This window comes from Quercus lobata, chromosome 6 (genome assembly GCF_001633185.2).
Source record: "Quercus lobata isolate SW786 chromosome 6, ValleyOak3.0 Primary Assembly, whole genome shotgun sequence".
NCBI classification, from domain to species: domain Eukaryota; kingdom Viridiplantae; phylum Streptophyta; class Magnoliopsida; order Fagales; family Fagaceae; genus Quercus; species Quercus lobata.
Genome location: NC_044909.1, coordinates 23,679,027 through 23,699,036, shown reverse-complemented (window position 1 = coordinate 23,699,036; position 20,010 = coordinate 23,679,027). Strand labels below are relative to the sequence as shown.

The 20,010-nt window shown below is 34.0% G+C and overlaps 3 protein-coding genes across 6 annotated transcripts in view; 2 read left to right on the top strand and 1 right to left on the bottom strand.

Moving 5' to 3' along the window:
* The window catches only part of LOC115995297 (chromosome transmission fidelity protein 18 homolog), a 35,342-nt gene extending 32,780 nt beyond the window's left edge, over nt 1-2,562 (bottom strand). For 2 of the 3 annotated variants that reach the window (XM_031119805.1, XM_031119806.1), the window contains exon 1: nt 1,959-2,562. In XM_031119805.1, the coding sequence (XP_030975665.1) occupies nt 1,959-2,475 (517 nt within the window). In that variant the 5' untranslated portion in view covers nt 2,476-2,562. The remainder of the gene's footprint in view (nt 1-1,958) is intronic. The other variant, XM_031119804.1, reaches the window with a different exon arrangement.
* Nucleotides 2,563-5,355: 2,793 nt separating this feature from the next.
* Nucleotides 5,356-5,724, top strand: LOC115950007 (protein FAR1-RELATED SEQUENCE 5-like). Its single transcript, XM_031067261.1, has one exon. The coding sequence runs from the start codon at nt 5,356-5,358 to the stop codon at nt 5,722-5,724; it is 369 nt and encodes a 122-aa protein (XP_030923121.1).
* A 7,119-nt stretch (nt 5,725-12,843) lies between these two features.
* LOC115995044 (putative vesicle-associated membrane protein 726) lies at nt 12,844-17,555 on the top strand. 2 transcript variants are annotated; one of them, XM_031119455.1, is made up of 6 exons: nt 12,844-12,957; nt 13,111-13,346; nt 16,109-16,250; nt 16,334-16,454; nt 16,693-16,755; nt 17,071-17,555. In XM_031119455.1, the coding sequence occupies exons 2-6, from the start codon at nt 13,157-13,159 to the stop codon at nt 17,212-17,214; spliced, it is 660 nt and encodes a 219-aa protein (XP_030975315.1). In that variant the 5' UTR covers nt 12,844-12,957; nt 13,111-13,156; the 3' UTR covers nt 17,215-17,555. The 2 variants fall into 2 exon arrangements, with proteins under 2 accessions (XP_030975315.1, XP_030975314.1); XM_031119454.1 differs by having other exon boundaries at nt 12,845-13,346.
* Nucleotides 17,556-20,010: the final 2,455 nt, after the last annotated feature.

The following is a 20,010-nucleotide window of genomic DNA, read 5'->3' as shown; positions in this document are numbered from 1 at the left end:
GGTGTTATTTGGATGGCTGTCCCTCATTGTTTGATTTGGTGCATTTGGCGAGAGAGAGAAAACTAGTGTTTTGAAGATTCTGAAAGGACTATAACTGATTTAAAACTTTTCTTCTTTAAAACTCTATCGGATTGGATGTCTATCATAGGAAGTCATTCTATTTTTTCGGTCTATGATTTGATGGATGCTTGTCATTTATGTTTTTGATTATTTTTGTCCCCCGCTGTATACTTCCTATATACTTGGGTGACTCATTATTATGTTTTTGAATAAAATTTTCTTTACCTATCAAAAAAAAAAAAAAAACACCCCGCACATTCGTGGAATAAAGCACATCCCAAAAAAGATCCAAGGATACTAACTCCCAATCCTGCGGTGGATGACAAAACTAAATGTCCCAATGTAGCCTCCCATCAGAGAACCGCATAACCTCCAACACTAAAGACTCCCTTGTCCGACCAATACTATACAATTCTGGAAATGCTTCCTTAAGAGAACAATCCCTACACCATTCATCCTCCCAAAACTTTACCCTAGTACCATCACCCACATTCTCAAGATCAATATAAACCATATGTAGATCTATACAAGCTTCCCTATATGTTACATTAGAGATCTAGAAGAAAATAACTTCCATAATAGATCACCCTGGCATAAAACCAAATCCATTTCCCAATATTGTTGTTTCATGCATATGTTCAATCACTCTCTCCCTTATCTTCATAATGCGACTCATAACATTAATTTCACAGTATTTTATACAGTTTTAAATATCTCCTTTGTTCTAGTGAGTGTTTCTCCTCCAATCATTAAGCATTTTGTTAACATTTAACATCTTATGGAAAAAACTTTGTCAACCAGCATACAACCACATAACCCAAGAAATTCCACACTTAATGGAAATTTCATGAGGTTCCACAACTTATACCAATTTCATCCTCCTTAATGCATCCTTTACCTCAATTATCATAATTCTTCAAACAAACCTACAATTTCTATCCTTAATTGGGTTATGCAATTCGCTCCAACTTCTAGTATCGCTTCCATGAAAAAGTTTATCAAAATACTTTTTCCATCTCTCTTTAATCTCCCCTTTCTTTAAAAACACTCTTTGATCTTTATCTTCAATGCACTTGACACAATTCAAGTCTCTTCTTTACTCTTGACACAATTCAAGTTTCTGAATATTCTTTTCCACATCCTTTGTCCCCAACTTATAATTTTATTTTATTTTTTGATGACATGGAACCACCAAACCCTTCACAACAGTTCTTACTTGTAGGCTTCAACTACAACTCATTACTCCTTTAGGTTCTTGATTCCCCAATGTAGGCATATTGGATATAAGGCAAGTTCTAGCCACTGGAGTTTGTCAAATAGAATTACAAGCAGCAAATCTAAAAAGAAGACCACAAGTTATAACCTAGGAAACACGGCCACTTCATTTGGGATACCATACCCATGTTGTATCCGTGTTGTACCCACATCATACCAGTGGTGTCGTACCAGCCTTGTCATGTTTTAATTTTTCAGAAATTGCTCATATCATTGTGTTGTACCCATGCTTGTGTCTGTGCTACTCAGATTATAACCTATAGGGGTTGAAAAACTTGAATCATTAAAGTTCTATGTGGCCTGCCTCAATTTAGTAGTCCCTAAAGATTTGGAATACACATTTTTCAAAATTCCTTAATCTATAATTTTAAATCAATACTTAACGCTTGGTACATTAAAATTTATCACTGTCACTAAAACTTCAGTACGCTAATGGTGAAGATAAACTAGCTTTCTACATTTCTTTTTTTTTCTTATTCCTCAAATGTTCAATTACATTTTATAATGAAACGGACCAACAATTTTACAAGGCAGTCAAATGAAAATTTTACGAATAATTATAAAAAATAGAGGGCAAGATTCTTGGAAACCAAACAGAAAAAGAGCAAAAGTAATAACCCTACCACCAGACTGCGTTTTCGCATGCAATTTGTTCAAACGCTCCTCCCTCACGACCCTACATATCTTCGCATAAACCCTATCTCCGCTCGGTGCAGTCACCGGAATACAATCTCCGTCGATCTGCGACGCGTACCTGGACACGATCTTCTCCTCTTGTTCCTCCACCACAGGACTCGGCTCCCGTGCTGGCGGCGGCGAGTAGCGCAGCCAATCCTCCTCGTCGGGCACCGGCTCCGGCTCCAGGACGTCAATTCTGGACCGTTTATCATCCGAGGGAGCAGTGTTTTCTGTTGTGGAGGAATGGAGGCCATCCGATCGATGACGCTTGTGGCCGTTGGTTTGAGTTTCAGAGATAAGTGGCGGATCTGTAGGCGACGAAGGTGAAGGTGGTTGAGGTTCTTCTTGTTGTGGGTAGGGTTCCGGTGGTTCGAGGTCTGGGTAGTCGTCTTCGTAGAGGTGAGAGTTGGATTCAAGGAATTCAAGCTCTTCTGGGAGAGGAATGTCCATTTCCATGTCCATTGGTGGATTGAGAGGTGGCTTTGAGTAACAGTATGTGTGTGAGAGAGAGATAGAGAAATACTAATAAACAGGGTATGCCAAATTGGCAATGCCTTTCTATATTACTAACAGTGCTTTTGGCGCCCTCAAAAAAAAAAAAAAAAAAAAACAGTGCTTTTGGCGGGAAAGTGAAGGGAAGCGCAGAGGCGAGGGCTACAAAGAGTTCCCCTAGTTCCCAAATTACCCTGCAGTACTATTTAGATGACAAAAATGCCTCTGCTCAATCTCAGTAGAGCCTATATTTAGTTCCATGTAAAATATTTTTAGGTGAAAATTTTTTATGTAAAGGAAAACATTTTTTACTGTTTGACTGTATTGTGGAAATTATGCAAGAAAATTATTTCTTGTGTTTGATCTTGCATGTAAAAAATCTATTTCTAGAAAATGTAAGTACAAGCTAGCCACCAACTACCACCATCAAGGACAAGCACAACCCACTACCAGCTACCCAAAATCTAGATCAGGAGGAGGAAAAAAAACGGCCACCACTACTCTATTGCCACCAAAACAAACACAAAATCAGAGATCAAAGAAAAAGAAAATCAGCTAGAGAAGAGTGGGGGTTTGGTTCGAGTTAGAGAAAAAAAAGTGAGATGAAAGGGAGAAGACCACTATGGAGTGGTGTTGCATGGGGTTTGTTGTGGAGAAGCCATGGAGGCTCCACCTTATCAAATCAAAGAGAAGAAAGGGAGGGTGAGACCGATCCAAATTGAGAGAGGTTATGGGTTTCGGTTTTAGAGAGAAGTTGAGGTTGAGATGTGAGGCCACCGCTGGTGTTGGCGAGGTGATTGGAGTCAAGGCCACAAATAGTTTCTTGGCCTCTCTCTCTCTCTCTCTCTCTCTCTCTCTCTCTCTCTCTCTCTCTCTCTCTCTCTCTCTCTCTCTCTCTCTCTCTCTCTCTCTCTCATAGAAGTTGAAAATGGGTGTAATTTGTTTGAAGGTGAAATACAAGTGTAAATGGTTTTACACTGAAGGGGGTAGTCAACTGAAATTCATTATCAATTTAACTAAGTTTTTTGGCCAACCCAAACACAACCAATGGTGTAAAATATTTTTCGTATTTCTTTTACACCTGAGACAAACATAGCTAGACTATCTTGTGCGCTCGTCCAATTATGGAGAGCTTCTTGGACAAATTTTCCAAAAAATAAAACCCAAGAACTCCCTAAATTTGGGATCATTTTCAAATTTGATATTGCAATTGAACAAATTGCCTCCTTTAAACTTTTTATCAAGACAAAAAGTGGTCATGTGTTGTGTGGGTGACCACATTTTATTATACAATTACTTTTAAAATATAATTTAATAAAATAAATTTTAGTAAACCATACTTGTCAAATTTGTATTTATTTTTAAATATTAGTAACATGAAAGGTTTAGATTTAATATTACTTACCATAAATATTATTATTCCCCAATCTCATACCCTCTATACTTTACACAATTGACCACATGTTAAAACTAATATTGATATTCCACTACTCTAATGCCCTCTACCTAAAACAAAATCATCAATCAACAATTTCATGCCTCTACCCAAGTCAAATCAACCAGTCCAATCCATCCCTTGACATGTCACTCTTTAAGGCAAATTGGAACAAAGAATGGACTAGTGCTCATGACTTGGGCTTGGGCCTTGATGTTCATGGCATTTTTTTAGGTTCATGATAGCTTGGATGACATGGGTAGTGATGACAAAGGTAGTGACAACCGGAATTGAGATCTTGTGCAATACCTAAGGTATTGCACAGTGTGCAATAACTTTAATATCAACCATTCATTTAATCCAAAGGCTCATAAATTCAACACCTCACCAAATAATAAAAAGACCATTTCACCCTTAAAATTTTTCAAACCCCATGTGCTTCATCTTACCTAAAAGGCTTAAAACACAAAATCAAAATCTCTCTCTCAAGCGTGAAGTTGTCTCAACTCTCAAGGAGTGAAGCTCTCTTTGAAGTGCGTAGCCACTGGCCATATTGCTAGTTCTGACGATACTTGGCCATTATATCTTGAAAATCCTCAAAATCCCATTTGGCATAGTCACTGCCGATCCATCTTTGATTCCTATGTTGCTTCCGACATCATTTGACTCGAGGAGGTGAGTTCTCTCTTTTGTATACATTGAATAATAATAAAAAATTATTTTTTGGGTAAGAGGATGGTTGGGTTAGGGGTTAGGGATAGGGCTTGTACGTTGTGGTTTAATTTTAATTCTACTAGTGATCTATATTTCATCATGGAATAATTATTTAGTTCTTGTTTTGAGGAATATTTTTGGGTAGTTTTTTGCTCCAACTTGAATGTTGCACATTTTCAAATGGATATATGAAATATGATCTAGCAAAATTAAAGAAATGGATGGTCAATGATACAGGGGATATAGCTAAAATTCCTATTTTACTAGTTAGATGTTACATTGGTTGAATTCTATGCTTTTAGGTCCTGAATGTGTTTAAACTGTAGTGTTTTAGTCTTTGCATTTCATGTTTGCAGACAAAATTTAGTGATCAAAATTTATTGTCATAGAAATTGAAAATTTAGATAATTGAATTTTTGTCTTTGTATAGGTATGATACACTTTAACAATTTCTTAATAAATTTTAGCTTGAACTGTTCATTATCAATTGGGTCATCATCTCTCATGATCATATATTGGTTTGTTGTAATTCTTATATATGATAAGTACAATGTTAATACACAAATTTTCAGCTTTTATTTTCAAAGAAAAGCATTCATTATTCTATATTTATAGTAGTAGATATTTTGTACAATTGTTTGTTAATTACAAGAGTATATTTTAATTCATCGCATGGTGTGGCGAGAGAATTCTCTCAAAACATGGATGCCATTGCAAATTTGAATCCTAGAGTTGGTATGGAATTCGATACATCAAAAGATGCATGGGAATTTGGGGTAAAATATGGAAGGCAAATGGGTTTTAATGTTAGAAAACATTACACAAATAAAAGTAAGAAGGATGGAAATGTAACATCAAGGGGACTTGTATACGCAAAACAAGGCATTCGAGGTACAGAAGAAGAAGATATCGTTCTCACTCATAATCAAGATGATACAAGGACTAATTGTCCTTTAAGGTTATATGTTTCATTAGTGCAAGAAGCTGGAAAGTATAAAGTGGCTGATTTTGTTGGAGAACATAATCACACTCTTCGTCTATCAGAAACAATTTATATGATGAGATCTTAACGAAAAATTTCAGAAGTTCATGCAGGATTGATTGATTTAGCATCCTCTTTTGGAATTAAGCCAAAAACAATATATGAGTTAATGAGTAGAGAGGCTGGTGGGAGAGCTAATCTTAGATTCACCGAGCTTGATCATAAAAATTACCTTGGAACAAGATGGCAAAAAAACTTAATATATGGTGAAGCTGGATGTTTATTAGGGTACTTTCAGAAACAATTAACTAAAAATTCATCCTTTCAATATGGAGTATAGTTGGATAACATTGAACAAATAACTAACATTTTTTGGGCTGATGCTATTGATTATGATAATTTTGGTGATGTGTTGACATTTGACATTACATATGGTACTAATAAAGAGCTAAGACCATTAGGGGTGTTTACTAGTTTCAATTACCATAGAGGGTGAACGATTTTTGGGGTTTCTCTTTTAGATGATGAAACAATAGAATCATTTAAGTGGCTTTTTGAAAGATTTCTAGTTGCACATGTAGGTAAAATGCCTAAAACAATTTTTATAGATCAAGATCTTGCAATGGCAAAGGCATTGAATGAGGTAATGCTTAACACTTACTAGGGATTATGTACGTGGCACATAATGCAAAATGGGATAAAACGGTTGGAGAATTTGATGAAAGATGGTCCTTCTTTTCTTCAAGTTTTTAAAATTTATACGTTTGATTATAATGATGAAATTGAATTTGAAAAAACATGGGAGGACATGATTGACATATATGCTATACATGATCGTAGTTGGTTGGATAGTATCTACAAATTGAAAAGAAAATGGGCAAAGTGTTACATGAGAAATGAATTTACATTGGGAGTGTGAAGTACCCAACTCAGTGAAAGTTTGAATAGAGATTTGAAAAATTATTTGAAATTTAATTTAAATGTACCCAACACACCTACAATATTTTGAATGCTTCATGATCAGTTTGACCTTGTATCGATAGTAAAGAAAAAAAATCACCAAAAGGATTTGTTAGTACATACATACATTGTTGAGTTTCTACATAAGCCTGGTGTGTACATAGTCTCTCATGACACTACAAATAAGACATTTTTATGTAGTTGTAGAAAGTTAGAAATAGTTGGAAATTTATGTTGCCATGTTCTGAAGGTTTTTGACTCGCTTGATATAAAAACAATTCCTGTTATGTACATTTTGAAAATATGGACAAGAGAGCAAAATATGGATGTATCTTGGACAATAGAAGAACAAATGTGGAAGAGGATGTCAACTTGACTATTACACACCGGTATAGAAGATTATATCCCAAGTTAGTACAAAGCTTCTCGAGCAGCAAACATTGAAGAGACATTTGCTTTAATAGAGAAGATGATAAAGGAATTTTGAAAAAAAAAAAAAAAAAAAGAGGTTGAAGATATTGCAACAAAAAATGTGGCTAGTCATCAATTGCCCCATCGAATGTCATTGTGTAGTAGTAATGAAAATCTTGATCCTAACTAGCGTTTGGAAAATTGGATAAATTACAAAGTACCACCTTGAAGTTTGGGGTTGTTTGGATTTTACACCCCAAAATTTCATAAATTTGATTTTACCCCCCAAATTTTAGTTTCGTTATCAAATCATCCCTCTCGGTTAGATTCCGCTGTTAAGTGACACATCATCTTGCTGATGTGTTTTATTTTTGTCAAATCAGCCCTAAAATTTTCCAAATTTGATTACTCCATCTCTCACATCTCTCTCTCTCAATCAAAACTTGCCACCGGCGTTGCAAATCAACGTGGTTGAGGTTGATATCAGCGTGGCAGTGATCAATGAGTTGTTGTGGGTTACTGGGTTTCTAGATCGACGAGTTGTTGTGGGTTACTAGGTTTCTAGATCGATGAGTTGTTATGGGTTACTGGGTTTCTAGATCGACGAGTTGTTGTGTGGGTTTCTAGAAAAGCTTAAATGATTCTCAATCTTTTAAGAAACAATTTGTTTCTAAGCTATTGGCTCTAGGTAGATTGAGACACTATAACATAGTTCCTTTGTTAGGATATCGTATAGAAGGGAAGGAAAAACTTTTGGTGAACAAATATGTATCAAATTATAACCTTTATGATTGGCTACATGCAGCGAAAGGTAAGCATAAGATCTTATGATGGCCTTCGAGGATTAAAATTTGGAGGCTGTTATTCCTTGCACCTTATTATTGTATCTGGCTTTCTAGTGGTTGTAGGTGGTGGTGGGTTTGGTGATTTTTTTAATGGGTTTTGGGGGTTGGCATGGTGGTGGTTGCTGGCCGATGGCGTGATGGGTTTGCTTGATGGCAGTGGTGGTTAGTATTTTTTTGGTGGTGGCTAGATTTTATTAATTATTTTTATAAAGACGAAGAGAGACTAAGAGAGAAAGAGGAGAGGAAGAGAGAGAAAGAAGTGGTGAAATTAATATTTTAATGAATAGATGAGATAAATTAGAAATGGGATGTTGAGTGTATTGTAAAATAGTATGGAATAATAGATAAAGTAGTTTTTAAGAAGGTAAAATGAGATAATTTTCAGAAAGCGAATGTGAATGCTCTTACTATAGCTCCATTGCTATTTTTATTTTATTTTTAAATGCAAGCTACAATAAAGATGCTAGAAATAATAGTTTTTGAGATGGTAAAATGAGATAATTTTTAGAAAGCAAATGTGAATGCTCTTACTATAGCTCAATTGCTATTTTTTTTGGGTAAATTACAAAGTTGGTCCTTATCGTTTACACCATATTTTAATTTAGTCTCTAATATTTCAATTATGTCCATTTGGTCCCTAATTTTTCAGTACCATGTCATTTTGGTCTTTGCCGTTATTTATTGGATGGAAAAGTTTGATGTGTCAAATAGAACAATAAAAAATTAATTTACTTGTCACACCAAATGCCAAATGTCAAACAAAATAAAAAAAAAAAAAATTAAAATCCCTCTCACTCGTTCTCATGCTCATCTATGTCCCTAATAACTCTCACGCTCATCTTAGGTTTATTGATTTGGAATTTGGGTTTGGGTGTTTTGAAAAGGTGGATTTTCATTTGGGGTTTGGGTGATTGTTTATGGTTTCTACTTTCTATCCTCTTTGTCAGTGGTCATAATAGAGATCGTGTATAAAAGTTAGAAATATGGATTTATCAATCTACTAGTTGTATATTCAGGCATATGGCTGTTTTGGTGCTCTAGAAGATAATGACCACATGATATCATCGAAATCATTATTGCCATATTCAATCCATGTCCATAAACTACATGTACCAGATGGCTGAAAATTTGCAGACCCCAATGTAAAATCCAATCGATAAACTACATGTACCAGATTATAAAAGAGGAGTTTGCTCAATTACTCAAAGATAGGTGCGTTCTTTGATTTTGTTGTTTGTTTTATTTTTCTTTTTTTGGTTGGATATATATATATATATATATATATTTGGTCTCATTTCTCAAAACTAGAAACAGTTTGTGTAAACTAATTAACAAACAGAGTATGGGAAGATTAAAATTTAAAGAAAATTCCAAAAGTCAATTGATGTGGCTGGAGAGAAAACCCAGCCGCTTGACCTCGCCATTACCATCTGTTTGCAACTCCTGTTTTAGCTAAGAGAGTTAGAGATTAGGTATAGAGATGAGACTGAGAGTGAGAGTGAGAGTGAAAATGAGAGGGATTTTAAATATTTTCCCAAGCCCAATCTCACGTGAGAAGTGAGAACAATGATTTAGTTTTTTTTCTTCTAAAAAAATTATTTTTAATATGATGTTGGTGTACAGTTGGCAATTGATGTGACAAATAAATTATTATTATTATTTTATTATATTTGACATATCAGATTTTTTCATCCAAAAGATAACAGCAATAACCAATTGACACAAATAAAAGGTTAAAAACCAAATTGATATATGATATAAAAAATAGGGACTAACATTGTAATTTACCCTTTTTTTTTTTTTTTTTAATGCAAGCTATAACAAAGATGCTATATAGCATCTTTGTTGTAGCTTGCATTTTGGTGGTTTTGTTGCTAAAATAAGTTTTTAGCATTTATCGCAACTTTAGTGTGAATGCTCTATTCCTTCAAAAGATGAGTATTTTCAATGAGTACAAATTTGTCTCCAAAAAGGATTTTCCAAGTTGTTTCCCAATTAAAACCCTCAAAAGGACCTTTTATTTTTATAATTTTCTATTTATTTTAATGAGAATTTGATTTCCTTGAATATCATATACATTGATATTTCAATGATAGATGGCATACCTAGCAATTTCTCATGTTGGCGGTCCCTTAACTCCCATTGAATCTTTGACATCTTTATGTATTATGATGTCCGTATTTCTACTGAAGACCACCGAAGTTTTTTTTTTTTCCTAGGCCAGTACTCTGTCGTAATCATGGAGAATAAACATAAAGAAAGCTGAAACAAGGTTTCATTATGTTTTGCAAGATTAATAAATAAGAATTTTTTTAAAACGTTTTTAATAAGATAATTAAGATGTCATTTTCGCTTACATTACTCCTTTTCAACTCTAAAAAAAAGTATCTGCCGTTTACCCTCAAAAAAAAAAAAAAAAAAAAACTCTATAAAAAAGTATGGAAATTAAAAATAGAGCCATGTTACATCACCAATGTATATATAATATATATAAATAATAAGGGTAAAAAAAAATAGTGATATTATTATGTATTGGTTTTTTTAATGAATCTATATATTATAAATAGTTAATTTTTTGGACGAGATAGTATAAATAATTATATTTGCATTTGTTTTCTTGTTTAAATTTTTAATAATTTGATAATTACAATGAGGACAAAAAATATATGAATCTTGGATGTTTTTGTTTAAATACCAAAAAGTGCCAATTGAGATATAATTATAACATTTTTTACTATTTATGTAGTTTTTATTTATTTAAAGAATCTAGTCTACTAATATACTATATATGCATTTGTTGAGACGTTGAATTAGAAACTTTATTGGTTGATGTAGGATTTTTTTGGTGTTTTAATTCTTTTATTTTTAGTGAGAGATTCAATTGAGACAATAATGAATTTTTAATATAGGCAAAATTATATCATTATTTGTACTAATAATATCATATGTAAAATATTTTAGAGAGTTTCAACCTATTTAAAAATAAGGGATAATTACACTTAACCTACCTGTGATTTGCCTCTAATTTGACTTGTGATTTCAATTTTTACACTTTATCCACCCGAGGTTCAATTCGTTACTGCTCCATAACCCACCTCCCTGTCTGCCGTTACTCTAACACGTTTTCTTTCAAAATCAAAACACAAAATAGATCAAAAAGTTAGGATTTTTGATTGCTTAAGAACTTCTATGAGAACATATGACCTAAATCAACCACTATAAATATCATATTTTCCTTCTCAGATGCTCAATTGGCTCCTTAACATGCATTGTCAATTTAGACATCTGATTTTCTCCTTTAATTTGAAAAAACACACTCTCAGTTTCTGCTTCGGAAGAAATCTCCACATCTTTCGTTTCATGTGCATGTGAGGACACTGGTGTTTTTGAAGAAATTAGCTCAATTTCAGGTTCATGGGTGGAGGCAGTCTCATGATCTTCAAATTTTGTTAATTTTGAACATCCAAAAACATAGAGTTCTCTAAGAGATTCCAATCTAATGATGGTGCCTAGAAGATACAAAAGATTTTTGCAATGGCTCAAATCCAATACAGTAAGACCAGTTAAATGCTCAATTGACGAAGGCAGCTCCTTAATTGCAGTCCCATTTAAATAAAGCTCACTTAACTGTTGCATGTTTTATGCATTGTCTGGAATCACCTTGACATTGGAGCAACCATAAAGAATAAGAATCTCAAGAGATTTTGTTTCAATCCTACTTGGAAGACTTCTAAGACGAGTGCAATCTTTCAGATCCATAAAAATAAGCCTCTTGAGGACAACAACGAATGAGTGAACCTCAATCAAATTTGTACAACCTTCAAGATATATTTTCTGCAGATTTGGAATCCTTGTGAAATTTGGGGTGTTTCTTAGATTTTGGGAATGACTGAGTTTGATGACTGTTAAATTGTTCAAAATCTGTTTGGAAAAGCAAGTTAGAATAATTAGCTTCAATTCACTATAGAATTTATTTATTTTTTAAATAATAAATAATATAAAAGCATTGAGGAAACTAAATTACATCGACTCCTTCCCAAAGTAGTTGATTTATGCTAGGAGGCACAGTTGGTTTCAAATGCCATCCAGTAGAAGATTCTGCTCCAATCTTTCTGTGTTTGCAGTCCCTCAGATCCAACATAGCAAGATTTCTCAAATTTCCAATTGAGGAAGGCAGTTTTTTAATTGTAGTCCCATTTAAATAAAGCTCACATAACTGTTGCATGTTTTCCGCGAAGTCTGGAATCACCTTTAAAATCAAACCTAAGTCAACCACTATTTTGAGTCAGTACATCAGCTTTATCTACATTTTCAAGGAAGGCAATGGACAAGGGTTTCTTGGTTTAACTCCTCAGCAAGACAATCAACAAGAGTTTTCCCCCCTGAACTTTATATCATAACCATTCATTCCTCAGAGACCAAAGATTGTGTTTGAATTAATCATCCCATCTTGGGAACTCAGATCCATAGAGATAAAATGTTCCTGACTTCCATGTAATTTCTCAGCAAGAGCAAGGGCTATTTTCTTCTTACCAAGCCTATCAGGTCCAACAAAATTAAACCATATATCTTGGGAACTCAGATCCATAGAAATAAAAACCCTAACTTTTTGATCTGCTTTGTGTTTTGATTTTGAAAGAAAACGTATTAGAGTAACGGCATATAGGGAGGTAGGTTACGGAGCAGTAACGGATTGAACTTTAAATGGATAAAGTGTAATTATCCCTAAAAATAATATTACGTGTAAAAATACTCTTTATATATCATATATATATATATATATATATTTTTTTTTTTTTGATGTCAAAGATAGAAATATATACATATTTAAAATAGGCGGTGGTTGGTCGAGAAAACTCCCCCCACTTGGAACTTTCCAAGGCCTTCCAAATGTGTACACAGAAATTCAAAATAAAGAACCGCGTGATGAGAGAGAGAGAGAGGGAGAGCCACCATTTTCATAAATTTCCTTCCTACTTTATTTTTTCTAGTTTCTACCCAAACATTATAAATATTCTTTAGTTTGGTCCAATAGAGCCTTCTCAAACCGAAAAAGAAAATTCCATTTCCTCTTCCTATTATATATATCACAACCTAATAGCAAGGTAAACTCTCTCTCTCTCTCTCTCTCTCTCTCTCTCTAAATATAAGTAATTTCACAACAGAAAGAGCTTATTATCATTACCCCAAACCATTTCTTTCTTTCTTTCTAGCAGCGTTTCCTTTCAAATTCTGCAATTTGATTTGTTTTGGTTTAGGGTTAGGGTTTGGTTTGAATTCTAGATAAATAGAGAGAGAAAAAAGATGGGGCAGCAATCTCTGATCTACAGCTTCGTGGCTCGAGGCACGGTGATTCTGGCGGAGTACACGGAGTTCACCGGAAATTTCACGAGCATCGCTTCGCAATGCCTCCAGAAGCTTCCGGCTTCCAACAACAAGTTCACCTACAACTGTGACGGCCACACCTTCAATTACCTCGTCGAAAATGGCTTCAGTATGATCTAGATCTCAATCTCGGCCTTCATTTTCTTCATCATTTGCTCAAGATCTGTGTCTATTTGACCTCAACTCAATCAAAAATAACGAAATCTCAATAATAATTTTATTTTTATTATTATTAATTTTTTGAATCATGAAGTTCTGGATTCGTCAGATTTCGTTGTGTTTGAGCTGTATTGTATTTGTTTGGATCTTTTCTATGGATTTTCTTGCTCGATTTGGAATAGGAAGGACCGCTAATAGGTAGATCCGTGGTTCTTTGTTTGGCTTTCGAGAAAATGGATGTGGAAAGGAATTTCAGATTTGTAGATTTGTGTTTTTAATCGTTTCTGTTTATTACTATTGAAATTTGATTCTGAGGATTGGATTTGAATGATCTATCTTGAGTGTTTGTGTTTTCTGTGATTTTAAAATAACATAGATATATAACATTTACATTTAAGGTTGTAAAAAAAGTTGTGTGTTCATTTTCTTTTTCTCTCCTGCATTTTCCTCAACAATTGAAATTGGAGATTAGTGTTCGTATTTTTATGAGCATCTGCAATATCAGTGGCAATGTTAGGAGAAATGTAGATTGCTGCAGTATGCATTCTGAAATGGGAATTTTCAATATTGTAGACCTATTATTTTGGAATGTGGTTTGAGGCAGTGTTATTCAGATTTCTTTAGTTAGAATCTTTGGCCAAAAAGGCCTTTTCCCTCCAAAATTTGAGGTCCCTTGATGTTTTGATTTCTTACCTTTTATATTTCTCTTAAAATGGGTAAGAGTGGAAGAGACATGTGGAATGCTTGGGTTTCCAGATTCAATCGTTTGGAATGGAAAAATTAGCATCTTTTTCTTTTGATCCAACTGTAGTCTGATCTGGGATTGGATATAACATTGATCAGTTGACTTGAATGGGGTCATATAAAACAACAATGGATTTCTTGTAGCCTTTGGAGTTTCTTCTTTAGCCTAAAGAAGGAAAATTGAAATCTTAGGGTGGCTTATTATATCCAAATTGAAATCTGGGCATGTAGGAAGTTATTAAATTCTTGAATTTGGGTGTTGATAGTTTATAACAAGTTGTTTTTGTGACTAAAGTATGGCTTATGCTTATTTTGACACTACTTTATATTAATTCTCAGTATGGATGATTGTTAAAAAAATTTAAATTGCCTGTGTGGGTGACCAATGGGGGGATTATTGGTGTGCTAATAACTTGATGTAGATGGGTTTCAACTCTTGACCATGTGAAGTTGCCTTCATACATGAATTAATGCTATGGTGTCTCATGTTTATGGGAAGAGAAATGATATGTTTACAACATTTTTTACAACAAATTCTAAGTGGCAAGTTGTTACTAATTGTTATTGTTGGGGCAAAAAAGTAATCTTAGCGTTAGTTTGAAATTTGAACCAATAACAATTAACCATCTGTGATTTGTTGTAAAAATGTTGTAGACGTAGGATTTCTCTTATGGGAATATCCCTTCAACAACACCATCAAGAAAAACTAGAACCAACCATCTGCCTAAAAGTAAAAATATCACTGGTTTAGAACCCTGAGTCAATACAGTAGATTTACAAAGTTTAGACTTTAACCAGATCCATGTTTCAGGTCTGTCGTAAACATTACAACAATTTCTTCAGATTTAATAGTTTCAACAAAGTTCACTTCTTTTGGGATTTGTCCATTTGTAGATGTTCCCTCTTGAGGAAAGGAGAGAGTTCATTGATACACAGACTATCTCCGTAGGCTTACTTTACTGGATTTTTCCAACTTCAAGTTGTTTGTAGTAGGATGTCAACTTATTGATTTAAATTTTAAAATGGAGTAACTCATTTGCATCAATTTTGTAGTTTTTTCTTCATTCCCTTTAAACCAGTGCATGTATTTGTGGATAGGTGGAGGGATTTGTGTGTGTTGAGAGGGAATTATGGCTTTTATAATTTGAGTGATCATATTTTCACTGACCATATCAAGTCAATTATACCCAGCTGTATGCATCAAGCCTCCTCTCAAGTGTAGGCATTCAAGTGACATGTATTACATGTTTCTGACATTCTGAAGTGTGTTCTAAGCCATTTCTGGTTTTACTACCATGGATGGTGTCTTTCACTTTGTGCCTTAAGGTTTCAAAATTGCTTACTGTGTCTCATAAGGATGCTGCTTTCCTTGGTTTTTTACCTTCATCAATATGGTGGTTTTTGTGTAGAACGTTTTCATTGGGGATTCATTGAAAGATAAAGAAGGGACGAAGTAAGATGCTATATCATTTTGGCTGCAGCGATTCTTAATTACCTTACTCATAGAAGGTGCTGCTTTTATAGCCAATGTGCCCTAGCTCAAGTGGCACTTTCTTCTTCCATAAGAATGGGTGGAGGCTGAGGTCATGCATTCAAAACCCACTTGGTGCATGTGTAGCTTACCAATAAGAAATAAAAGATGCTGGGTATATAAATCAAAAAGTGCTCAAGAATTATGGCTTCTATTTCCAATAGTTATTTGATACCATCTTTGATGCTAATATTTTAAAAAAAAATTACATGTTCTCTCCACCATCCCCCCCCCCCCCACCTGCCCCCTCGTTTTCTTTTCAAGTTTGTTCTGTTATATCACTTGTTTAAAAGCAAATGACGAAAGGATTATTGGAGAGTTTGATTTTATCAAAGCAATTTACAAAATAAAGTGAAATGCTTATTGGTTTGTTAATAATCTCCAGAGAGCATGCATGATTTTGTTTTAACCCTGCTGCTTTATTTTGGATAATGCAGCCTATTGTGTGGTTGCTGTTGAATCTGCTGGTAGACAGATTCCCATTGCCTTTTTGGAGCGAGTTAAGGAAGATTTCAACAAGAGATATGGCGGAGGGAAAGCTGCAACTGCTGTTGCGAACAGCCTCAATAAAGAGTTTGGGTATTTATTATCCTTTATTTCATTTCATAGGGATGTAGCTTTGTTTCTTCTAAAGTATCTTGACTCTCTGGTATATATTATAGGTCCAAACTGAAGGAGCACATGCAGTATTGCGTGGATCATCCCGAAGAGATAAGCAAGCTTGCGAAAGTGAAGGCTCAGGTTTCTGAAGTCAAGGGTGTTATGATGGAAAATATTGAGAAGGTTTGGTGCTAGTGCTGGTTGCTTTTTTAATGTTATGATGTAATTTGGAAGTAGAAGTTGGCTGAAGATAAATCCTGCATTTGCATGCATGTTTTTGGTAAACTGTATTATTGTCGATAGTGTAAATTATTAGGCATTGATGTTTAGGATTTGAAGTTTCCCCCTACTTATTCCTCCCTATTCTAAAAGAGAAAAAATGCTGCATGTTCTGATTGAGGAAATCCATCTTTTTGTGCAGGTTCTTGACCGTGGTGAGAAGATTGAGCTGCTGGTGGATAAAACTGAGAACCTTCGCTCACAGGTTAGTCCCAGAAAATCTCTTTGGGAGATGAATTGACTGCAGAAACCAATTCCATTCTGGGGTTTGGATAACGTTTTTAGCCTCTGGAAATTACTGGATTGATCCATGCAAGATTTAAGTGTTCTCATATAATATTCTATACTTATATGGAAACTGTATTTGTATTGGTTCTCATTCTTTGTCTCTTTCCTATTTTGCACATTTTCTTCTCCTCTCTGATTTGTTGATATTGAATTAGCTGATCCTAATTAGTTGGGAGCAACACTTTGACTTGGTATATGATATGATGGTATTAATATTAATTCTTCCTTGCAGGCACAAGATTTTAGGCAACAGGGAACTAAAATGAGAAGGAAGATGTGGCTTCAGAATATGAAGATAAAATTGATTGTTTTGGGTATCATCATTGCCTTGATTCTTATCATTGTTTTGTCTGTTTGCCATGGCTTCAAATGTTAAATTGGCTTGGAACTTCCCAGAGGCTTCACCGCTGTCATCTTACTGATTTGGACTGCCTTGGTAGATTCCATTCCACCTTGCAGATCCTTTCTCTTGGGTCTTTGATCTTTTAGGTTATACCTACCTTCTTCTGCTAGCCTTTTAGGATTGGGGAGCATTTGTATTTTGGATTGGTTGTATAGATAATATGCTTCAACTTCTGCAAGTAGATAAATTTTCTATATGTTCTGTGTTGTGGATTTTTTGTTTAAGGTGTATTGAAGGAATATTTGGATGCCTGCAGTGGTATGTCTTCTCGGAATGTTTTCAATATATATATATATATATGTCTCATTGTTTTTGTTCGTGTAATTTCCTTTCCTTTGCTGTTTTGGGTGATAGGTGGTGGTAGCCTGGTAGGTTTGGTGGTGTCTTTGGAATTGGCTTTTTCATGTTAATCTTAATATTAACAACAAAGTGTGAGGAGTGCATGCGGGTAGTTCTTGTTGGATTAAATATTCACATTTATCTCATTTTATAGGATTTGAGTAAAATGTTTCTATTATAGGATAATAGTATTTGAGTGTTAATTAGGAAAAAAAATTACTGCTTCCTTGGAACTTTAGGTTGATTTTAAACATCCTCTTTGAATCACTGCACTCGAGCATTATTCCCCGTAAAGTTTCTCAATGTGTTTACTTCAAGAAGGAAAAACGCCAATATGTGTGATTTGTGACCTATATGTAATCATTCTTGGGCCATTTGACAATAACAAGCACCCGTAATAATTCCCACACTCTTTAATCTATTCCACTTCCTGTATTATATTTTTTTTAGGTTATAGTCTTAGTTTAATCCACTTTCAGCAAATCATAGAAAAAAGCAATCCAAATCAATCAACAAAAGTATAGTTGCCATGGTTGTCCATATCTTTATCTGCACGCTCCCGTGCCCAGCAATGATGACTGTTTTGGCGGTAAAGCTAGAGGATGTTTGAAAAGATTGGAGTTGGTCTCGTTCATTCTGGTGACAACATAACATATTAACAACGAACTTGAGTAAAAACTAAAAAGTTTTACAACCAATTGTAATAATATTTTCACAAAAGTTGAGGTTTCAGTTATCAAAAAATAAAATAAAATACAATAATAAAATATTCAATTGGGACTTATCACAAGTGAAAATAAGAATGTTGGGAAAATTTTGTGATATTTGTTATATCCCTGGGCTTTCTCACTAAACTACCGTGATTTTGCAAATTAATTCAGGCATTTCTTCTCTATTATTGACATTTTTTATATTTTATCTCCCCTTTCATTTTTATTTTTGTTTTATTTTTGGTTGAGCATGAATTACGATTTTATTTTTCTAGTATTCTTTTATTTTTTATTTTTTATCTTTTTTTTAGTGGTATTCTTAGTCATCGTTTTGCCGCATGAATAAACCTTTCAATCCTATGGGTTTCATCTGACAGGAGGATGTTTGATCAATTTAGGCCACGCCTTCATTATGATTTTGTACGACACGAAGCTATTCTAGAACACCAATAGTCTACCATTTCGGTTCCATTGTTAGGTAGTCGCAAGTCCCTAAATTTCTTCTCTGCCATTTCAAATGAAGCTTCATATGGGAGGATCAGCAATGATGTAAGCATGTAACCAAAGACAGGACTACATGAGATTCAATCTTGGATTGTTCTGTCAGATTATTAATCAAAACAATATATGTCTTTTTTTTTCTTTTCTTTTTTTTTGGTTGAAAAAACAATATACGTCAAGGACTATGGATAAGACAAATAATAATGTAAGGCAAATAGGTACAACAGTTGACTTAGATCTCAAAACAGGGACTAAGAGAAAACTATTAAGACAATAAGTGTCCTAATACAATAATGTGTAACTAAGTGTATAGATACATACAATTCTTTGATTAGGTATAGAATATATTATGTTAGATTGATAAAAGCCAAGCCCTATCTCTTTGCCATCATTAAACGAAGAAGAATATCCTAACCTTATCAATTAGATATAGGGATAAGATTTGCACATGCGTAAAGCTTGGTGGACCTTTGCAAACAGTAAATGGACAATTGCCAACCAATGTCTATGATTGCCTTATGTGAAGAAGTTGTACATATCCATACACCAGTAAGAGAATTTTAGTTATACCTTATCCACACCTCTGCATGCACTCGATGATTCCTATTAGTTTGTCTTCTTATACTTCATTCTTTTTATGTATAATTGTACACTTGTGTCAAGAAAGGAGTAAATGGAAACATCCTAATAGACGAAAAATTGAAGATACTAAATAAACACAATTTTTTTTTAATAAATATTCTAAATGAAAAAAATGGGCAATGTTAAGATCTAATATAAATATTAAAAATTATTGATGTTGTTACTACCTTATCATAAATCTAATCTTTAGATTGCCATAATAAACAAGTTTACTTGTGACTTGTGATGATAAGGCCATTGATGTTAATCATATAAAATTTATATCTTTTTTGGGTAAAATTAAAAAATCACCTCTAATGTTTGGACTAATGTCAGATAATACCTACAATCGGTTTTGGTTGGTTTCGGTGGGTTTTTTGGGTTTCCTTATCATTTATTTCTAAGAAAGCAAACAAAGAAAAAAAAAAAATTGATCCAGAGAAAAGAAACAAAGAACAAACTCAAAATATAAACCCAGCAAACTTAAATCCAAGCAAAAAGAGCAGTAGCACTTCTTTTGATCTCCAATGGCTTCTCATCTAATCTTTAATAAAGAAACCAACCAACACAAGCAACCAAGCACATGGGTTTTTCAAAA

Excerpts from the sequence above, each read along its gene's own strand:
- LOC115950007 (XM_031067261.1), top strand. The coding sequence starts at position 5,356 with ATGGATGCCATTGCAAATTTGAATCCTAGAGTTGGTATGGAATTCGAT.
- LOC115995044 (XM_031119455.1), top strand. The coding sequence starts at position 13,157 with ATGGGGCAGCAATCTCTGATCTACAGCTTCGTGGCTCGAGGCACGGTG. Across the intron at positions 16,251-16,333 it reads AGCCTCAATAAAGAGTTTGG|GTCCAAACTGAAGGAGCACA; the intron begins GTATTTATTATC and ends TATATATTATAG. Across the intron at positions 16,756-17,070 it reads CTGAGAACCTTCGCTCACAG|GCACAAGATTTTAGGCAACA; the intron begins GTTAGTCCCAGA and ends TCTTCCTTGCAG.